The sequence below is a fragment of the Gekko japonicus genome, unplaced genomic scaffold, assembly GCF_001447785.1.
Source record: "Gekko japonicus isolate JY-2015 unplaced genomic scaffold, Gekko_japonicus_V1.1 scaffold1099, whole genome shotgun sequence".
Taxonomy (NCBI): domain Eukaryota; kingdom Metazoa; phylum Chordata; class Lepidosauria; order Squamata; family Gekkonidae; genus Gekko; species Gekko japonicus.
The window spans coordinates 161,609-184,557 of record NW_015174874.1 but is presented as its reverse complement, the minus strand read 5'-3'; the positions used below and the strand labels follow the sequence as shown (position 1 = coordinate 184,557).

The 22,949-nt window shown below is 43.2% G+C and overlaps 1 protein-coding gene and 1 long non-coding RNA gene across 3 annotated transcripts in view; one reads left to right on the top strand and one right to left on the bottom strand.

Annotated features, from left to right (window-relative positions):
* The window catches only part of LOC107121835, a 10,990-nt gene extending 4,239 nt beyond the window's left edge, over positions 1-6,751 (top strand). The window contains exons 2-3 of the long non-coding RNA XR_001482878.1: positions 6,446-6,580; positions 6,658-6,751. This is a non-coding gene — a long non-coding RNA (uncharacterized LOC107121835). The remainder of the gene's footprint in view (positions 1-6,445; positions 6,581-6,657) is intronic.
* A 14,944-nt stretch (positions 6,752-21,695) lies between these two features.
* The window catches only part of GMEB1 (glucocorticoid modulatory element binding protein 1), a 31,991-nt gene continuing 30,737 nt past the window's right edge, over positions 21,696-22,949 (bottom strand). For both annotated transcript variants that reach the window (XM_015424836.1, XM_015424835.1), the window contains exon 10: positions 21,696-22,499. In XM_015424836.1, coding sequence (XP_015280322.1) covers positions 21,793-22,499 — 707 coding nt within the window. In that variant the 3' untranslated portion in view covers positions 21,696-21,792. The remainder of the gene's footprint in view (positions 22,500-22,949) is intronic.

The following is a 22,949-nucleotide window of genomic DNA, read 5'->3' as shown; positions in this document are numbered from 1 at the left end:
CCTGATCGGGCTCCGGGCCAGTGGAAACCCACCGAGCAGAGGGAAGCGCCACGAGGGTTCTTCCCTGGGGAACCCGTCTTTGCCCAGAACTTTGGCAGGGGCCCAAAGTGGCTCGCGGGCCGCATCATCAGACCAACGGGCACCGTCATGTACGAGGGGTCCACAGAGTGCGGCCAGGGCCTCAGGCGGCACATCGACCAGCTCCGGCGGCGAATGCTGCCTGATCACATGCCAGCAGAGGTACCGGAGCAGCGGGCAGAGCTAGAAGAGGGTCCTAACGAGGGTCCAGAACAAACCCTGCCCGCACCAGAGGACTCACACCAGGATAACCAGCCCCCGGCAGCGGATGCGGGGTCCCCAGAGCCCGAACCAGTAGCCGCAGAGGCCCCAGCACCACCTCAGACTTCTGCCCCGGAGGTCCGAACCCCGGAGGCCCCAGCTCCGGCCCCCAGACAATCCGCGAGGGTGCGACGGGCCCCAGCGTACCTTAAAGACTATGTCTCATAGGGGAGGGTTCGGACTATGGGGGGAGGGATGTTGTGTCCACTGACCGCCACCTGAGGTCAGCACACACACCTGAGCTTCAGTCCTGGACAACAATGGGGACTAGGATCCTAGCCCTACACTGGGGAACCAATGGGAACCATGGCGGGAGATTCAAACCCACCAATGGTGACCAGGGGGGTGTCCCCAGGTTTGTATATAGTTGGCCTGCCGGCCGTTTGTTCTTTCTTCTTGTTGTGTACTGAATAAAGCGTGCTATGCACCACTACGGAGTCTATCGTTTGTACGGGCGACCACCCACTACATAACAAACATTATAAAAATTTCTACTAGGAATGTGCTCTTCAGTGCTTTTAAGGAAGTGAGTGTTCTCTCATGAAGGTTTACGCTAGAATATATTTTGTTAGTCTTTAAGGTTATGTTAGTCTTTAAGGCGCCAGTGGGCTCCTTTCAGTGGAAGTGTAGACACTTATAACTTGTTTCAGCGTTTTATTTTGTTGCTACAGAATTGACTACCCATTCAGAAATAACCCTTCCATAAAGAAGAGAAGAGATTGGATTTATACCCCGCCCTTCACTACCCAAAGGAGTCTCAGAGTGCTTTACAATCTCCTTTCCCTTCCCCTCCCGACAACTGACAGCCTGTGAGGTAGGTGGGGCTGAGAGAGCTCTCTCGAAACTGCTCATGAGAGAATTTATGACTGACCCAAGGTCACACGAGCTGCTGTATGTGGAGGAGTGGGGACTCAAAACCTGGTTCTCCCAGATTAGAGTCCACATTCCTAACCACTACACCAAACTGGCTCTCTCAATAAAGGAACTGAACATACCTGACAATCATTCTTAGAGATTGCTGTATTAACAATTAAAGAAAAGTACAATGGCACTTTAAAGACTACAAAATTTATTCCAGCATAAAAAATTGTGTTTAGGAGCTCATTTCATCAGATGCTTTAAAATGTGTTTTAAACATCTGTTCTGATAAAGAGCTCTGGAAACCTCAAAAGTTTGCACATTGTTCTACATCATTTTGGTTGATACTGATCAAAGATATTCTATGGCTTTTGTGCTTGGATTTTGCTTTGAACCTTCCTGGCTGTTGCCGGTCTCTTTCCCCAGACATGTGCCCAATACAGACTTACTCCACTCTAAACCTATTGATATCAATGGAGACATTCTGCATAGATTGTAAAGCCTCTCTTTTTCGGGGGGGGGGGGCAGAAAAGTACCTTTGCTGCTGCATGTATACTTCAGAAGTAAATCCCATTGAGTTCAATGGGACTTACTCCCTAGTATATTTAGAACTGCAGTCTACGGCTAATATGGTCAAATTAAACAACTTTTTCTGGGACTTCATGAAAGTCAATTTTAAAGGTATTTTTTATTTATGTTACTTGTCTCAGGAACTCAAGGCAGATTACACATAGTGAGTCAGGACAGTTAACAAAAATTAGACATCCAATTACCAATGCATTAGGATTTTAGAAGTCTGAACTGAAAGAACTGAAGGATAGCTTCAGAAAGAACTAAAGCATAGCTTAACTATTCACATGATACATTAAGCAGTATAGAAATTACATAAATAGGTTTCTACTCACACAGAGCAATCCTGGGCGGGGGTGGGGGTTGAAAGCACTCAAGTCGTCCCCCACTACTGTAGCCTCACACATTAGGCTTGGAGGAGATCAGGATGTAGATTACAGGCTCAGCCAATCACCTCCCTCCCCAGCACCCTATCTGGCCTCCACCCTCATACAAATAATTCTCCCGGGACATCTTACAACTCAGTAGTTAGGGCACGCAGCACGGAACTCTCTGCCATGTGGACTGAGAGTGAGTGGCAAGGCAATTATGAAGGCAGAATGCCAGCAGAGGGTTGGGGGCTATCCAGTGTTTTGCACAGAGTATCACATGTATGACTATCTGCCCACTGGACAGAAGTCTTGGGTGTGTGCTCGGTGCAAGGAGCTCCTGGTTCTCAGGGAACGAACCTGCACCCTTGAGGAGAAGGCGGCTGACCTGGAGAAGCTGAGGCAGTCAGGTGCGTGGAGAAGACTCTCGGGGACTTGTTAGATATGCCCTACTCTGAAAATGGCAGCCCTGCCGCTGTCAGGGAGCATGAGGGTCGAGAGGAAACAGGGCACCATACTGAGGAGAAGGGGAATGTGCCCTCAGAAGGGACCTCTTCTTCAGCTGGTGAACAGGTATCCTTTCGCACCAAGGAACCATCCCTGTGCAGGGAGGCAGGGGGGCTCTTGGTAGTTGGTGTTTCTAGATGGGCTGGTAGATCATGCTGGGGAGGAGCCAGTGGTCGTGGTACATGTTGGCACCAATGATGTGGGGAAATGCAGTCGTGAGGTCCTGGAGGAAAAATTTAGGCTGCTATGCAGGAGACTCAAGGCCAGGACCTCCAAGATAGCCTTCTCAGAAGTGCTACCTGTTCCACGCGCAGGGCCGGAGAGACAGGCACAGATCAGGAGTCTCAATGTGTGAATGAGACAATGGTGTAGGGAGGAAGGGTTCAAGTTTGTTAGGCACTGGGATGCTTTTTGTACAAAAGAGACAATCTCCACTTGTCCCGAAAAGGAACCGGGCTTCTGGCGCTTAAAATCAAAAAGGTGGCAGAGCACTTTTTAAACTGAATATTGGGGGGAAGCCAACAGGAGATTAAAAGTCTCTGGTTCAGGATGGCTCATCTCAAAGAGATGAAGGGGTAGCTGTTACTTTTCTACAAGGAAATGGATTAGAATTGACCACTGAGACTGGCTAATGATATGGACAGCCTGGCAAGGTCTCGAGGCAGCAAGAGGAAGTTTGCGGCTTAACATGCATGGGAAATTATAGATGTTTATATACAAATGCTAGAAGTCTCAGAGGTAAAATCGGGGAGTTGGAATGCTTGATATTGGGGGGGAAATAGATATTGTGGGTATTTCAGAAACTTGGTGAGATGAGGAAAATCAGTGGGATACGGTGATTCCTGGTTATAAATAATATCGGAAGTATGGGGGGGAAGGGTTGGAGGTGGGGTGGCTCTGTATGTCACAGGGGGTATACAGTCCAGTAAGACTGAGTGAGTAAGAGAATCACACTCGCTTCTGGAAATGCTATGGGTTGAAATAGTGTGCCCATAAGGAAGCTTAACGCTGGGAGTTTGTTATCACCCACCAGATCAAAAGAGAGAGGAGGATTATAAAAGGATGAATGAATTAAAGATAGTGGCCAGACAAAATAACTGTGTCATAATAGATGATTTAACTACCCACATATTGATTGGGTCAATATGTGTTCAAGTCAGGGAAAAGATTGAGTTTCTAGACACTCTTAATGAGTGTGCTATGGAGCAGATGGTCACAGAATCTACCAGGGGAGTGACGATCCTGGATTTGGTCCTAAGTAACACCCAAGACCTGGTGAGAGATGTAAAAGTGATTGCACCGCTTGGGAACAGTGACCATAATGTTATTGAGTTCAACATTTGTATAAATAGGGAGTTGCCCAGAAAGACCAACACAACCACTTTTAACTTTAAAAGGGGTAACTTCTCTGAAATGAGGGGACATGTGAGGAGGAAACTGAAAGGAAAAGTAGAAAGGGTCAAAAACGTTGGGGAAGCTTGGAGACTATTTAAAACTACAATCCTAGAAGCTCAGAAATAAATATATTAGGAAAGGCACAAATAGGTATAGAAAAAGGCCTGCATGGTTAACAAACAAAGTAATGGAAGCTGTAAAAGGTAAGGAGGATTCCTTTAAGTGGTGGAAAGCTAGTCTCAGTGAGGTTGATAAAAGGGAACACAGGCTGTGACAAATAAAATGCAAGTCTGTGATCAGGCAGGCAAAAAGGGAATATGAGTACCATATAGCAAAAAACATAAAGACCAACAATAAAATTTTCTTCAAATACATTAGAACAGGGGTCATTTTGTAGGAAAAGAGGTGCAGGAGCTCATTAGCATAACTTATTAGCATAACTTATTTGTATATGCCACACCCCCTGGCATCACCAGAAGTGTGTTAGGAGGCAACACCTATCACTCAGGCTCCACTGGACTGTTTTGGATTGCTAGCTATTGGGGGGGGGATGTGCAGATCTGTCCTCACAGAGGAGGGAGAGCTTGTACCTGAAGGCGGGCCGGGGGGGGTGCTCTGCAACTTACCTGGCTGCAACTTACCTGGCTGCTTCTTGCTCCTTGTGGCCCAACTGAGGGCTGCTGGGAGCAGGGGGCAGGGCTTGTTGCATGTGCCCGCCCTCTGGGCTCCTTACTGCCGGAGCTCTTCTCCTGTGTGCTCCCACAGGAAATGATCCCTGCATTAGAAGCAGGAAACCAGCCATGGAGGCAGTGGGGCCCTTGGATGACCAAGGGGTAAAAGGAGTACTGAAGGAGTACTAAGGACTACCAGGCTGGCATCCATTTTAAAATACACTGCTGCCTCTGTCTGGCAGCCATTTTGTCACAGGCTCCATGGATAAATTCTTGCAAAATTAGTTTCACTCTTTTAGCTAAAATCATTGTAAACAACTTAGAGTCATTATTTAATAATGATATTGGTCTATTATTTCTTATCAAAGTCAAATCTTGTCCGTCTTTCGGTATTAGTATTATATTAGCCTCTTTCCGTGTCTCTGGTATATTTCCTCCCTGTAAGATGGAGTTCATTGTATTTTGTAAAGGTTGTGAGATTTCGTCCTCAAAGCACTTATAATACAAACCATATAAACCTGGTCCAGGAACTTTTCCTTTTTTAATTTTTTATAGCTTCTAACACTTTTCTTATTCTTATGGGTCCATTCATAATTTGTCTTTGTTCCTCTGTAATCTTAGGTAGATTTTGTTTTCTGAGATATTTATCTGTTTTCGCCAATGACACATCCTATCCTTTATATAAACTGGAATAATACTTATGAAATGTGTTTTAAAGATCCATAGTGTCTGTTAATATTGTATCTCCTTATATTTTCAATATAATTTTATTTTCTCTTTCTTTTCTCAGTTTATACGCCAACCATTTTCCAAGTTTATTTGCAAATTCAAAATTTCTGTTTTACATAAATTGATTTTATTTCCATTTCTCTTATTTTTAACATAGAAACTGTTGATGTAAAAAAATTATTTGCTGAGAAATAATTATATTCCTTGGGGACTTTTTAAATTCATTATCTTTTCTTTTAATCTCATCCAAAATATTTTGTAATTTTTCTTTTCTCTTCTTCCTAAATTGTATCAAATAAAATCTTTACTTACACCCCAAACCATTCTCAGATCAGTGCCTTTGTTCAAATTAATTTCAAAGAATTCTTTTTACTTTTTACTTTTTCTTACAGTTCTCAACAATTTCTATTACACGTGCTTCATTTAATCTCCATCTAAAAGTATTAGCTTTTCTTTTAACAACCAGGCTTACAGGATTGTGATCTGAAAAGTCTTTGGTAAAATCTCTACTTTAACAGCCTTAGTACTTAAATCTCTAGAGAGCCAAACCATATCTATTCTTGAAAAAGATCTATGTCTATCTGAGAAATAAGTATATTTTTTTTACAATTTAATAAGTTTTTTATTAAGTAATTAGTCAAGAATACATAAGAGTTAACATGTATGAACCAAAAAAAAATGTTTATCAGTGACATTACAGATATTTATATTTTCAACTTACAGTGTGTCCAATCCATAAAGTTTTTAATTACCCTATGAGTGATACATAAGTGTTACAAAGTACTTTAACACTAGTTTGAAATGCTGTTCAATAGAGTGCTCAGACCTCAGAAATAACTATCAACTTATAAGTGCATCCATTCAGTGTATCCCTGATTTGCTGGCAGAATATTAGTTTCTGTAAAGTATATTATCAGAGCATACCATTTTCGTACAAACCTAGATTGTGACCCTTTATGCCTATGTGTGTGTGTTTCACTTGTGTCCGCTATTTTGTCCATCACATAGTGATCCCAACATTTGTTCCGCCACTGGTCCAGGGATGGAGATGCCTTGGATTTCCAAGAGGCTGCAATGATGAGCTGCACCGTGGCGATCAAAGTGGCAGCTAGTTCAGAGATATGAACTTCTCTGTCATCTATGGTATGTGTTGAGTTCAAAAGTAGTATGGCCGGATCCAGTGGGATTTGCTCTGATGTTATTTTATTTATTTCATCCAGAACCCCGTATAACTATGACTGCCTTCATGGCGTCCCACTGGATCGCCGGGTCTACCTCTGAGTCCCTGTGTATCTCCAGGAATTGATCAATGTCCTCCAGTTTTTCCTTTATGTGGGTGTGAAATAAAATCGAGGTGTCCATACTCCATTTTTTGTCTGTGGTTTCATTTGTGTTTCCCGAAATATTGCAATTCAAACAGGCGTGATCCGTTAGATGCTGCAAACCGTTGTTGGCTGATTGTATGAAAGGTTTTAATGTAGATGAGATCAAGATGTAGTCAACGCGGGTAAAGACTTCATGTCTCGCAGAATAGTAGGAGTAGTCTCTTTCCAAAGGATGACAGAGTCTCCATATGTCAAGAAGCTCAAAATTATCGATCAGTTGAGCCAGCTGGGTTCTGTTTTGTATTTTGTTTCTTAAGTTTTGCATTTGAACAGTCCAGCTGAGAGTCGATTATGTATATATTTATTTATTTATTTATTGGGATTTTTACCCCGCCCTCCCCGTGAAACGAGCTCAGGTCGGCTTACAAGGGGCAAAGCCCATATAAAACAGGATAAAAGCATTAATAGAATAAAAAACATTAATAACAATCACAAACAACAATGATACTCAATTGAAAGCAGGATGGTCCCCGAATATATACAATGATGGTAAAAACAGTTCTCTGGGGATGTTGTCCTATAGCTGATCCCAAGCAAATAAGTCCGATAATATCAATCACACAAAATTGTGGCAGATCTTCCTGGGCCATCCTTAACCCTGATGTTGTCCACATAATTGGTGGTGGTGGTAGTGGTGGCCCCTATGTGAAAGTTTGGCAGAAGAGCTCCATCTTGCAGGCCCTGCGGAACTACATAAGGTCCCGCAGGGCCCTGATCTCCTCCGGGAGCTCGTTCCACCAGGTAGGGGCTGCCCCCGAAAAGGACCTGGCCCTAGTCGCAGCGAGCCTTGCGTTCCGGGGGCCTGGAACCACCAGGCGATGTTGCGCCCCGGACTGAAGTGCTCTTGGGGGTATATGTAGGTGAGGTCTCCTCCGATTATTAGATGATCTTCCTGGAACTTCTTCAGTTTAGTCAGAGTTTTCTGTAGGAAAGGAATTTGCACAGAGTTTGGGGCATAAATTGAGGCAAACGACCTCATGACCCCACTCATGGAGCGTTTAATGAATATGAATCGGCTCACTGGGTCTATTTCCTTCTCTTTCAAGACAAAGTTTACACGTTTCACCATAATAATGGACACTCCCCTCGCCTTTGAAGACCCTGGGGCTAGATATTGATGTGGAAACCATGCAGACTTTAAAATCGGGTGTACTGCTGATCTCACGTGTGTTTCTTGAAGAAACAGAATGTTGGGATCTGTTTTTCTGATGTATTGTGCAACCCTCTTTTTCTTGACAACGTTATTAATTCCCCTAATGTTAACAGAATGTACCTTGAGAGACGCCATATTGCTAAGTGTGAAAAATGTCAAATGTGGCAGGTGTCAGAATCTTTTAAAAACAATATGTAAAGAAGTATTATCAACACTAATCAGAGAATAAATGGTCTGAGCAACTCTTATTGTGTTATTAATGTGTCAAGAATATGTTCAATCCTGATCAACAATCAAATATCAATATTTTAACTAGCTTTTCACTCTAAAATATTTTAAATGCAAAATCAACTATGCAATTAATCAGTATGATAAAACAATGAATCAAGTTAGCAGTATTTGATTATATATAAATGTGCAACTGTTTAAAAAGCTATCAAATATTGGAATAGATTACTTTTAATCAGCAAATCAATTTACTGTAAAATGTAACAATTAATTAATTTATATATAAAATATCAGCTTTGCACTTGATTAATGCAATTTATACACTAGAATATTCAAGCATAATTGGATTGGATACACACTTATCAAGATTTCAAAGCAGATCAGATATTTAAATCAAGTAACTTCAAGCAATGAATTAATATACTGTAAGAATGTATCAATTGATTCACTTTTAAAATATAGATCAAGTTTTAGATCAAGTTTTAAATATATATATATATATATATATGAAAGAACCACGGCAACTCAGCCTATTATGCAGAAATTCTACCCTTGCGTTATCAAATCTAGCCACTAGATGGCTATAGAGGCTGCTATAAACTCTGAAGCAGTTGTTGTCTATTACAATGCCCAAGAAGCCTGAAGGACCCAAGCTCCGTCCGCTTAGGTAACTTCTTATGTTAGGCTTCAAGATGCGTCAGTTAGTAGCTGGTGACTGAACCCTATATGTCTAAAAAACACTACACTAAGAGATATTCAGGTAAATGCAACCAAAGTAGAAAATGAATTATAAAAAAACAATAACAAACCCTGGACCGTCTCCGCCGAACACCAACCTTCCCCTTCTGGGAACCAGCAGTGGTCTCTTTAAACACAGAACAACTGGACTCAGAACCCCCCCCCCTCTTCTTCATAAAACGACGCATAAAAACCAACAATTTCTAACACCTAATAAAAGCGATACCACTCTACAAACTGATTTATCTGCGACCATAAGGGTTTCTTGATCTATTTACGACGATCTACTTGCAAGCAGTGGAGCATTTCGATCTGCCGGCTTCAGGACAGGCGGAGGTGAAGGATAGAAGGAGTCCCTCGGCAGCATTTTATTACTTTTCTCCAGGGAGTCTGGGGAGTGATGCCTGAGTGCTTGCTGACGTCCATCGGCTCCAAGAGTTTTAGTGCCTCCAATAGTTCATAGCCTGAGTCCTCACCAAATGCCTGTAGAGTTTTTCCTTGGAAATTGACAAGAAAGTTTCCTGAGGGCATCCAGCGATATCGGACATTTTCTTGCTTTAGGCGGGAAGTCGTGGGCTTCAGGGATCGCCTGATCTTTAAGGCCTCTTGAGGTAATTCTGGGTACACTTGTACTTGATAATTCTTATAATTTAAAGAGCCTTTAGCCGCTGCTTCCTTTAAAATTTATTGTCTGGTCCTCTCCTCGGCAAACTTTATTAAGATATCTCTCGGCCCACATCGTTTCTGGGCATTCATGGGGCTTATTCTATATGTAGACAAAATGGTGGGCGCCACTCCTTCTTCTAATTTGAAGATTAATGCCAGCCATGATGAGGTAAAACAAATTAAGTCTGTATTGCCTTCCTCGCCCCCCGGGATCCCCCGAAATTTAAAATTTAGGTGTCGGATTTGCGTTTCTATCATTAATAAACGTTCTCTATAGTTTATTTCCTTTTCCTGCAGTTCTTTAACATCATTTTTAAGCATGAGGCCCATATTTAAACTAGACTCTGCGTTGCCGGCTGTTTTAATTAGGGCTGTCTGAATGTCCACTAGTTGCTCTCTTACTGGCTGCAGAGAAGTCGTATCGTGACCTGCATGCTGTCTGTAAACTTTTTTCCAAGTTTGCCAATAGAGTGGGCAAGTCTATATTTGCTGAAGTTTGTACTTGTGTTTGTGGTGACGAGCTTTCTGCCGCCATTTTTTCGTTTCCCACTCTGAGGGACTTCTGCTCTGGTCTATTTTTTTTTTTGCAAAAAGAAGTCTTTTGCGGACATCTGGTTGGTTTTATTAGTCACTGCTTGTGACCCATGGTTTTTTCCCATACCTGGGAGGTCGCGATTTAGATTTGGACGTTGGTTTTATATAGAACTAGGAAAAAGGGACATTGTGGAAATAAATACAACGGCCTCTAGAAAGAGACTCTGGGCGGGTGCCCCGGCCTTAGACACTCAGTGTCAGTTTGCTGTGGCAACCAGCAGGGTATAATGACACTGAGTCCACCATTTTCTCCAGAGGAACTGATCTCTGCTACCTAGTTGTAATTTTGAGTGATCTCCAGCCCTCACCTGGAGATTGGCAACAATGGTTCCCCAGAAGGGAATGGTTGGTTTGGAGGGCGGAGTCTGTGGCTTTGTACCTGTCCAAGGTCCCACACCTCCTGAAACCTCACCCTCTCCAGGCTCCATCCCTCATATCTCCAGAAATTTCCCACCTGGAGTTGGTAACCCTATCTCTTTCCCAGCCAATCATCAACCTACCTTTATTTCCCCCTCACTCTTCAGCTTTCCACCTCCCACACACCTGCAGCCTCTCCCGTGCTCTGAAGCCCTGACTGCTATGTCACATTGGCTGTCATACGGGGGCCACCTCAGCAGCATATAAGGATACAGAGCCCACCATTTTCTCCAGGGGAACTGATCTCTGCCATCTGGAGAGCAGTTGTAATTTTGAGTGATCTCCAGCCCTCACCTGGAGATTGGACACATTTTACCTCAGAACAGCAAACTGTTTAGAATGTTAGAGGCAAAAGCCAATCAAGTCGCATATGCAAACAACCTCTGTGTTCCGAGGCAAAGGCCAATGAGGCTGCATATGCAAATAACCTCTGTGTTCTGACTGGCTATGGGGGGGAGGGGAACAGCAAACTGTTTAGAATGTTGGAGGGGAGACTCAAGCAATGCAGCCAGTGGATAGGCACAGATTCTGAGTGACACACTAGGGCGCCAACCAATTCCAGAGGGTGTGGAATGTTCTAGAGAAGTGCCTCCACCATTTGGCTTTTATATATGGGAGATTAGAACAAGGGGTTCAGAGCTCTCATTTCATGCGACTGCCATCTTCCACGGTGTCGCCACACCCCCAAGTACGGTATACTCTTTTAAACTACCATTTTTCTGTCCCTGTATATCAACCAATCCCAAATTGTCCATCAAATCAAAAAATGTTTTTAGCAGTTTACCTTGTGTAATTTCAATATTTTTCCCTGAAGTATCTATCAATTTGTGGTGAGATCACTCCATCCCAGTCTCCTATCAAACATCAACTTTCATAGGGGAGACCTATTAACTTATCCATAAGATGTTTGTTGAAAATCCCTTTGTCTTCTTTTAGTGCATACAGTCCCAGAACCAAAGTCTTAAGTATGTTGGTTTCTACCACCACAAATTACCATGTTTATCTACCAGTACCAAATCTGGTTTTAATTGGGGGTTAATAAATAATAACAGCGTTCCGTGCGCCTTGGTGTTTAGTCATGCCAGCCACATGACCACGGAAACGTCTTCGGACAGACCTGGCTCTTCGGCTTTGAAACAGAGATGAGCACCGTAACCCTAGAGTCAGATTCAACTGGCTTTCAAGCAAGGGAACCTTTACCTTTACTAATGAATAATACAACTCCATTTTTCTTTTTAACGTCAGCCAAAATAAATTCTTTGTCCAAAGCTTTATAGACCAAATATTTATATGCTTTTATTCTAATATGAGTCTCTTGTAGACACGCAATATCTTGTTTTAATTTTTTCAAATAATAAAATATTTTCCCTCTTTTGAGGAGCATTTGCTCCATTTATATTCCATGTTAAACACACCATGAACCCCCCTACAGGTGCATGTTAAACACTTGTAATCCATAATTAAACCCTTAATTTAGCCCAATAGAGGTGGCCATCGATGCTTCCTCTAAATGTGGAGTCTTGTGAGCAAAAATTCTATTTTGTGAGCTACTGGCATTAAAATTGTGAGCGAGCAATTTGGTTACTGCATAAATTAGTTTGCTCTGAAGCCATCCTTCCTGAGCTAAGACAAACGTGTGAGCTGGAGGCTAAAAAACTGAGTTAGCTCACACTAACTCAGCGTAGAGGGAACACTGCGTTGCATCATCAACTTCAGTACCCTTTCCTTTTCCAATTCCTATTGCACCTGTAATGGGGCTTGTGTAGCCTCTTTTTGGGTCTCTGTTTGCATCTCTTCAAACTCTTTTAAATATTTCTAGAAATTCTCTTGCCTTTTGGACAGAATTCAATCTGAATCTCTGCTGTTTGAAAGTAAGAAACAATTTATCCCAACAAAATGGTATCTTTTTCTGTCTCAGTTCTTCAGTTAGGAAATATTATTTTATGTAAAATTCTGATAGGTATTTCTTTCAGTATAATTATATTGTCTATCCTTAATCTTGTATTAAAATGCAGTTGCAAAACCTGATCTCTTGCCTTCTTCCTGACAAAGTGCACCAAAGTGTCCCTTGGGACCTTTCTCAAACTGGCAAATCTAGTGTTTATTCTGTACACTTTGTCAGTTTCAGAATCTGTATCTTCTTCTTGCCAATGCTTTGATCATCTTTTCTTTAATAATTTCATCTGAGGCCTCTGGAATTGATCTAAATTTTAGACTCAATTCTTTCTCCCTCCGCTCCAGTAGGGCCATGTTATCTAATTCTTTTTCTGTTTATCTGTAATTTCTATTTTAGTTTCCAAAGCTTCCACTTTATTATTAACGAACTTTGCTTTATGGAGCATTCCACTTTTTAATCTGTACTTTCATCTTTCATTTTTACAAGACTTTTGTTTATTTTATTACTCATCTGATCAAATAATTTCTGAAGCAATTCAGGTGTAATTGGCTTTTCAGGGGTTTGTTCAATAGAGCCCTCCCTTCTGGTAGACACCATCATCAAATTAAAATCCAAAAGCCAGAGTCTCTCTAACAAGCAGGGAAACAGAAAGCAAACAGTGTTCTTTTTTAGCACACTCAGTTTCCAGTCTAGTCAAATCACCATGGCAACAAAGCAACACAGTTCACATCCTTATCTTCTAACCAAACCACCAATTAGGCCAAGCCTGGCAGGTTGGGGAGGAGTCGGCTGGGGGCTCAGATGGCACAGACAGCAAGAGAGAAGGGAGAACCCAGCCAGTCCAAGTGGAGGACCAGTGAAGTAACTACCCTTCCCAGATGTGTCTGAGACCTTGGTCAGCCTCCTGGAAGGGGGAGCTAGGCCACCACTGTGACAGTGATGGGCAGGGCAGCCCCAAAGATAGAGGCAGGATGTGATATGCAACAACCTCTGCATCTCTCACCAGGTCTTGAGCCCTGCTCAGAACTAAGTCCAAGATCACTACCCTTCCAGTTGGCTGTGTGACCAACTGTTTCAGTGCACAGTCATTTATGATGTCTAGGAATTTCATTTTACAATATGACGCAAGCACATGTTTACCCAATCAATGTAAGCGTAGTAGAAGTCTCCCAGTACAACATTATCTGCTTTAGTCACCTCCCTTATTTCCTTCTCCATCTCAAGATCAGCCTCAAGGATTTGATCAAGTGGGTGATAGTGCACCCCCCACTTTTAAGTAACCTTTAGACCCCAGTATTCCCACCCATATTGTTTCTGTTTGGGAGTTAGAACAAAGTTTGAGTCCAGTGGTACCTTTAAGACCAACAAAGTTTTATTCTGGGTATAAGCTTTTGTGTGCGTGCACACTTCTTCAAATTCACTTAAACAGAACTCACCAACCATTACATATTAGTGGGTGATCAGGATTCCCCTGATGTTTTCTAACTTGTTTCTATGCCCTTTGATGTACAACGCAACCCCTCCCCCAACCCCTCTTTCCCTGTCCTGCCCATAGAGCTTATAACCAGGAATAACCGTATCCATAGATTTTTCCTGTTCCACCATGTTTCTGAGATACGTTATATCTAAATTGTCACTGAGCACCAAGCACTCCAGCTCCCCTACCTTGGCTTGGAGACTTCCTAGCATTAGCATATAGACACCTATAATGTGTTTCCCTCTGCAGCCACCCTTTGATCCCTTAGTAGCCATACATGCTCCTCATTCACCATCGTACCCTCACTGACAAGTTCTATCATGCTCACATCAATATTACCCTGTTTATGCAATCATCCCTTTGGAATGACTTGTCTTGAACCAGAGGCCCCCCCAGCTCCTGTTAGCTTTCACCCTGGGATTATTTTGAAAACTGCTATGCCACCTTTTGATGTTAATTGCCATGAGCCTGGTTCCCTTTTGGTTCAAGTGAAGCCCTTCTCTTTTGTACAGGTTTCTGGTTTTCCAGTGCCTCCTGGCACTACTTTCTTATCCATCCATTGAGACCCCTGACTGTGCCAGTCTAGCTGCTCCTGCGTGTGGACAAAAATGAAGCAGTTTTGTCAAAAAGCCTACCCTGCAGTAAATTGCTCTCCCTAAAATATTATTTACCTCAGCCCAGTTCTTGAGATAATGCAGTTAAGCAGGCCTTTTTTTGTAGAAAAAGCCCAGCAGGAACTCATTAGCATAATAGGCCACACCCAACAGCAGGAACTCATTAGCATATTAGGCCACACCTCTGACAGTGCAACTCATTGGCATATTAGGCCACACCTCCATGTTACCAGGAGTGTGCTCATCCAGCCACACCCACCTTTTGCTTCTTATTCTGTTTACCTTGTTTGTTGTCAAAACGCACGGCTTTTTTGTAGCAGGAACTCCTTTGCATGTTAGGCCACACACCCCTAATGTAGCCAATCCTAATGAGTTTCTGCTGTTGGGTGTGGCCTATTATGGTAATGAGTTCCTGCTGGGCGTGGCAAACTTGGGAGCCAGCCGGAACTCCGTTCCTGTGCGTTCCTGCCCAAAAATAGCCCTGCTATAGGAGTCCATTATTTTAAATGGGTATACAACATCTTTAAAAACGGAATAAAAATTATCTTCTCATGCAGTAATTGAATCATCCATGGTTAATTAAATCTCATCTTTATTAAAACTTTTGTTAAGTAGCATCCCTCAGATTGCATCATCATTTGATCTGGTTGCACATACATTTTCATCCCCAATTTGCTACCTTGAGTCCATGGAAATAAAGGTGGGGTATAAAAACTTTATATAAGTTTAATTTGATTAATAGGAAACACATTCCCTGTCATCATTCTGTAGCCTCTCTTACCCCTCAGCTACCAAGGTTTGAACAGCCTCACTTGCGCTAGAGAGATATGAGTCAGAGTCAGTAATCCCAAATGTGATGCCTGCCAATGTGTTTCCTGGTACCTGCTTGTTACTTGAATCTTGGAAATAAAATTCAAAGGGCCTGGAACAGAACAAAAAGGGAGTTGGGGGTCAGTCCCTACTGGCTAGCAACTATTGAGTTCATACCAAGCAGAAACATCACAGTTGTGGGCCAGTGGCTTGGCCATAGATACAGATTTTCTTATGTTGCTGGGCTTGGCATATAGCTAACAAACTTTTTAATTATTTGAAACCTGAAATCAAACAGCATTTATTCCACAAAACAGAGCTAATCCTGTAGCTCCTTGGAGTATGACAAGCTTCAGAAGATCCCAGGAAATATCATCTTGGGTCTGCAGGGATCACCTTTTGGAAGCAGCTGTCTCCATCACAGAATGATGCTTAGCCTGGAACCTTACAAGTCTGTGGAACCACCCAACATTTTGTGATTGGATGCCCCCTGCTGTGAGCAAGCCCTGCTGCTCGTTCACTTCTGCCACCCTCTGCCATGGCGGGGGGCAGTGTTCCCTCTAAGCTGAGTTAGTGTGAGCTAGCTCACAGTTTTTTAGCCTCCGGCTCACACATTTTTGTCTTTGCTCAGGAAGGATGGCTCCACAGCAAACTAATTTATTCAGTAGTCAAATCACTCACTCACAACATTAATGCTAGTAGAATTTTTGCTCACAAGACTGCACAGCTTAGAGGGACCATGGGTGTGTTGGGGGGTGGCTCAGCCTTAACAGCATCCTCATTCCTCCCTGGTCTGCTTTGGGAGCCCTCTTTTTATTCTCTGCCCTGGCCTGAACTCTTTAACCTGGTTCAATCCTACCTCATCCTTTAGCCTGGCCCAGCCAGTGGGAGTCAGTTTGCCTTTTCCTTTGTCCACGTACCTGTCATTAGTCTTTAACTGAGAGCTCCGGCCGGCTGCCAGAAATTCCATTGTGGTTTGAGTAGGCTACTGGCTCTTGGTTGTTGGCTGATGATGTCATCAGAATGTGACTAGCAGTTGTTGCAGGAGCTGGCTCTTGTGAGTGCCAACTCCTGCACTTCCCAATTGGCATGGGACCCAGCAGTAAGGCAGAGCCTTGGCGCAACTATGTCCCTAGCTCCCTCCGCGAAGGCTCTTCCTCCACAGGACAGAGTAAATGCAATGGGTCCAGGGCTGCCAGTTGGGGTGGAGGCCAGGTGAGGGGCCACACCCAGACACTTGTATAGCAGCCATTTTGTTATTTGCCCTGTCCTCCATGGCATGCATTTTATGGTAGTACCCACTAAAGGTTTCCCTTGCTTGAAAGCCAGTCGAATCCGACTCTAGGGGTCGAATCCGACTCATCTTACCCACTACCCTCTCTCAAAACCCCCAGAATCCCTACAGCATCAATAAAGGTGATTTATATTTAAGACCCTTGTGAACTGTGTCCTTATGCTATCCACTTCATATTTCAAAGGCACCTTGATTTGTCAAAGTAATTTTATACTAAGTTTTGAATAATGCACTCTGACCACCTAAAGTTCCATTATGAAATTGGGGGGGGGGGGCCCTCTTGTTGAGGAATACTTGCTGTTGGCCGAAGCTCCGAATCAGAGAATTTCGTAAGCCTCTCTGCTGAAGGAACATGGAGAAAATTATGTCTCCAGGAAAAGGTCCTCCAAACTCCTGAAATTAACTGCATTGATAACATGAACGCCATTCTGATTACCAGAGTTATTGAACCAATAGATCAATTGTCCAAGTGAGACCATGAGTCAACTCCCATTTGTGATGATAACAGAGCAATGGCAGTTCTGTCAACAGTATTATTTAAAATGGAATTATTTAATTTCTCATGAGTCACCAGACCTGAGGGGCAGACCTTGAATGCTCCAAGTTTCTCAAAGTAAGTCCAATACAATGGGTTGGATCTAACAATCCATCATTGGAAGGAGCTGGGGGGGTCACAGTTCCTGCATACTCCTCCTCCAGCAGTCCCTTCTTACCCCAGGGAAGTTTACTCCCAGACCAATAGCCACAGAGGTCAGTAGGCTGCAATGGGTCAAAATGACCTTTTCTTGGGGTCCGAACGCCGGGGGGGGGGGTGGATTTTCTTGTGTCTGCAGATCACTGGATCCAACCCATTTGCTTGAACAGCATTAGCCTGGGCAGAACTAGACATTATCTCATACAAGGGGATCCTTGCTCTGTATGTAGAGTGAGAAACACACTGCTCAACAGTTTGTCATCTACCAGCAAAAATTAGCAACCCCATTTTTAAAAACACACACACCAAAGCCTCCCAAAATAGCATTACTGCAAACCATTCTGGTTTAAAATATGTTTCAACACTCTCAAGGACTAGAACTTCCTTACCTCCCCCTGCAGCCTGAAATGCTGCTTCTGGGGGATGGGGAATAGCTGGGGTAGGAGGACTGAAGATTTGATACAGAAAGGGAAATTGCCAGAAATCACCACCTTTGCATGAGTGGAAATTTTAGGCAAGACCCACACTTTCACATCCAAAAATCCCATTACTTGGGTGATCTACTGCTGGCTGGTTGGACAAACATGTTTGTCACATTTAGCTAAAAATGCAATGCATGAGGCAGCCTGTAGAAGATGCTCATATGCCGAAGTTGTGTGTGGTTCCACCTGCAAAAAGCAGAGGCACAGATCGGAGGTGGCAGCCATTTATGTGTGTATTCAACAGTGGGTGACATCTGAGTGCTGAAGTACATACATTACTGAGATTAGATAGGCTACCTCTGCTGGGCTTGCTTGTCCTACATAGGTAGGACCGTGGTGCAATGTTCCCTCTAAGCTGTGGAGTCTTGTGAGCAGAAATTCTACTTTGTGAGCGACTGGCATTAAAGTTGTGAGTGAGCGATTTGGCTGCTGCATAAATTAGTTGGCTCTGGAGCCATCCTTCCTGAGCTAAGACAAAAATGTGTGAGCCGGAGGCCAAAAGACTGTGAGCTAGCTCACATTGACTCAGCTTAGAGGGAACACTGCCATGGTGTAGCATGGTGGTGTAGGTCTGTGATTTAGTGGTGGAATATCTGCTTTGCTTGCAGAAGGTTTAATCCCTGGAATATCCAGTTTAATGGACCAGGTAGAAAAGTGGTGATGTGAAAGACCTGTACCTGAGACCATGGAGAACTGCTTGCTCCCAGTCAGAGCAGACAGTACTGAATCCCTGACAAAGTATACCTTGAGTACTGACTTCCTCAAAGTGAGAAAAGACCTGAAATTTAGGCTCTCAAGAACCATTATGATTCTGCAGCTAGAATATGTGGCTTGGACACAGGAAAACCCAGGTTTCAACTAGGAAGTCAATCTCCCTTTAAAAAGTAGTGGTTTGAACTATCAATAATGTTATCCTTAAACCTTAAGAACTCAACCAGCCGCATACTTATTCATACGTATTATCAATTCTGCCACATATGTGCTCTGGTGTCATCTTTGTTCACAGACCACGAACACGAAGGCCAGTACTAGATACAGGCACAGATGATCCTGGAATGCACAGGTATCTCTGGACAGTTTTTCAACCTGTTCTGCACTGGGATCTTGTTTTAACTTGCCCACACTACCTATTCTTGACAATGCTTTCCAATGGCTTTTGCCTAGGCTTTTTTGACTGCTTGGCAATTTTGAAGATGGGTCCTGTTATTAACCAGTGGGAAGCAATGTTAAAATATTTTTATAGTGGGTTACAGCAACTCAGTGAGTACTTCCACTGAAAAATTAAGTGAATGTATTTAATTTTGATAAAGTTAATTACTTTATAAAAGGGATTTTGGATGTATTTGTTTCAAGCTGGCAGCTATAGGCTTACTGGCGGTTTTGAAATTTTATTTTATGGGTGTCACATAAAGGATTTCTTGAGGTTACAAGATCCCGTATGTTTGCACATTCTTTGACATTGGCATACACTGAATTGTTACAATGGACCACTGCTTAAGACTGTTGAAAGGCATATGGTCTTCTGTTTTACACATATAGTGTTTTATACATTATATCTACTTTGATTTTGTTCATTTAAATTTATATCTTATTGCTTCTTAACAAACAGATTTGTTTATACCCACTTTTCTCAAAACCTTTTGGCTTTCTTTACTGTTTAAAGCGATATATAAACAGTAAATGTATCTTTTAAAGGCGAGCAATCCTAAGTTGTGGTTTAAAATTTTTTTAAATGCATTTTTAGGTATTCTATTTTATGTATTTTATATTGTAAGTGACCTTGAGCTCTGTAAGGAAGAAAGGTGAGTAATAAATGTTTTAAATTAATAAATAAAATAAATATTTTATTGGTTAAATGTTTAGCATCCCTCGTTTAAATCCTTGCTGAACTCAGATTCAGCCAGGAAGCCTCTCAGGTCACTTACTCCAACCGGAGGAAGCTCCACCAGACAAGTCAAATGGTGCATTTGGGCACCACTGAAGATGTCAGGCTGACAGGTCCGATCCCTGGGGTAGAAGGATGTTCTCTACCAGTCACACTGAAATAACCAAAAACTGTGCATGAGGACAGTATTCCCAGTGGACTGTGCCCATGTTAAATTGTTGGGGCGGTGGGGATTAAGTCACTGGGGTTTTTTTAAACCTCAAGCACCAAAGTGTCCGAAACCACACCTATGAGATTTGAAGTAATGGCATGATGCAACATGTAATAAACATATACATTCTGTTGTGTCTTATGTCATGTCTACCCACACTTCTCTTGCCTTGATCTCTACCCTCGGATCCCCCTTTTTTGGATATTGCTACACATGGACAAGTTTGCAGTTGACGCAGCATGCATCAAGATTATGACACCACATTCTGTTTTGTGTTGTTTGCTGCATGGTTGGTTGGTCTTGTGTATGGATTCCCCCCCCCCCCCCCAGAAAACTAGTCAAATCTTAAGCTACAACTTAAAATTGTGATCAGGAACTTCCCTGGAGTTGAGAGAAATGGACTAGGTATGTGGGTATAACAGATTCCAAGAATGATTTCTAGCCATAAACAATACAATAATTATTTTCATGGTATTAAAAAAAAACCCTTTTAATGAAAAAAATAGCCAAACAGCACTCTCCCCATGCTCCCCAAAGTCTCTTCTTCCTGCTAACTTTAAATATTTCAGATAAAGCAGATTCTCACTCTCCAGATGTTAACAAATTAACTGGGGGGGGGGATCCCTTCTTCACTCCTCACCCTTCCCTTAAAGGGGAAAATAAACCCTCCAGCCTATGCGAAGGATGACCAGGTAGTCACCTTGCCAAACTGATGTGCCAATCAGAATTCTGCAGACAATTTTTTAAAGGAAAAAAAAAACCCACACTCTCCTATATGTGCTAGCTCTATATATACATATATAGAGAGCTAGTAAGCTTGGTACAATTCCTGGCGTGCAAAGTAAACAGCAGATGCACTCAGCCTGCCAAGTCTCCCTCTCCCAGCATGCAACAACATAACTCAGACTTGATACATCCAGGATGTCAAAGGGCAGGTGGTGTTTAGACTCTGTGCCTTGTTCCTTTATCCCGCCCTTCCCCAGGTCTTTTCTGTGTGTATGTGTGCAAGGCTTTAGTGAGTTTTCAGGGTCTTGTAACAGTGACGATGGAAAAGAAGAATCCCCGGGGAAAGGCTTGGAAAGGGAGAGCTGAGAATGGGTCACTGAACAACAGTTGTATGGGTAAGCTGAAAAGATCTGAAGGACAGCAACAAGTAAAAATAAAATACACTCCACACTGAGAGAAGTGATGTCTAGAATCAATCAGGAGGTTTCTTTCTTTTCTCTCTCGCACACAAAGTAAAATCCCGGCATAATATATCAGTAAGAAAGTCCTTTGCTGGCGTTCATGGGGGGTCCAGGAAACACACACAGAGCCTGGTTCCCCTAAAATTCAGCAGTCAGATCAGTTTCCAGTAACTGGCAAGATCGATTCCTAAGAGAAAACAATCCAGGCCAAAAAAACAAAAAGTTCTTTTGAACACAGGGGTGCAGCCTTTCTCTTAGAAATGTGCTCTCGACAACAGCAATGGCTTGCTTTCTGTCTTTCTGGGCGGCTTAGGAAGAATTCCCTTCTCTCCCTTCCCTTCATTAATGGTTTGGTTTGTACAGATGAGGGCCTGCTGTCTTCCAAGTGAACATGACTAGTTAAAAATTACATTATCCATGAAAACTTACCTGGGTGGAAGGTTGTTTTGAGAGAGAGAGAGAGAGAGAGAGAGAGAGAGAGAGAGAGAAATTGAGAGAGAGAAATTGAGAGAGAGAAATTGAGAGAGAGAAATTGAGAGAGAGAAATTGAGAGAGAGAAATTGAGAGAGAGAAATTGAGAGAGACAGATGAACAATCAACCAAGACAATATTTGCCATCCCAACTAGTCCTCCAAGACCACAATCTCTACATTATGGACCTGGTGTTGGTGTTCATCAACCTCAGCCACCACTTTCTCCTCAGTCCTTATTTCTGCCCCCAGAATCACAGCTTTGGCCCCAGATTCCTCTGTCTCGGCTTCTGGGTCGGGGGCTGGGTCTATTTCTATGATGGGCTGCCCATCCTCCGAGGTGCCCTCGACAGCCTGAATGGTGGAGGTGAGTCCAGAATCCATGGCCACCAGTTCCACAGGATTCACCATGGTAGCCATGTTTGCAAGTGTACCATTGTCCTGTATGGCAGCTGAACTCAGCAGGGCCAGGCTGGAGGACGGGTGAAGCGTCACGGTATCCGATGAGCCAGTCTTGGAAGAAGTGACCACGGTGGCATACCGAAGGAGCTGCGAGCCAGATGGCAAAGTGTGGACAGTCACAGGGCTGGAGCCCTGGCTGATGGTTGCCATGGGAATGTTGCTGACAGAGAATGGTTGCCCCATGGGCGCAATGGTGATGGGCGAAATAACGGTGAATTGAGGCTGCTGGATCGAGGCAGAGGAACTCAGGACTGTGGCTGAGGCAGGACGCTGCAGCCGGGGCCTCTTATGAGGTTTTGGGGCGCTGATGGGCATCAGGACGACGTTCTGAACTGTCTGTGATTTTGTCTTCTGATCTCTGGCAAGCTTCTTCTGCTCCTCCAGCTGGCGTTCCAGGTCTGTGAGGGGGGGAAAATGCAGCACTCAGTCAAATGTAGGGACTTCCCCAAATGCAAAGATAGGTGGAGGGAACTATATGTTTTCACGCTGGCAGCTTCTTGGCAGGGAAAAGTATTTTCAGCCATTTCTACTGCTCCCACAAAAAGAGAAGGTGGATGGAACAGCCTGTTTCTGCAGACAACTGTGACTCTCACAGAGACCAAAGGGGGGTGGGGGGTGGGAGTAATATACCAGCGAGAGGGGGGGAAAGAAAAACAAAGCCCAGAAAGATGCTGGTTAAAGCACTCCAGGCTGCTATGCCTGTGATCTCATTTTTCCTCACTATTTATTAATGCATTCTTCTGCTACAGAAATTAAGGCGGGTTATAAAGGATTCCTAGCAAGACTCATGTTCAGATGTACACCAGACTCAGGTGTACAAAGCAGCAGCAAAGGGGTCCAAGTCTGAT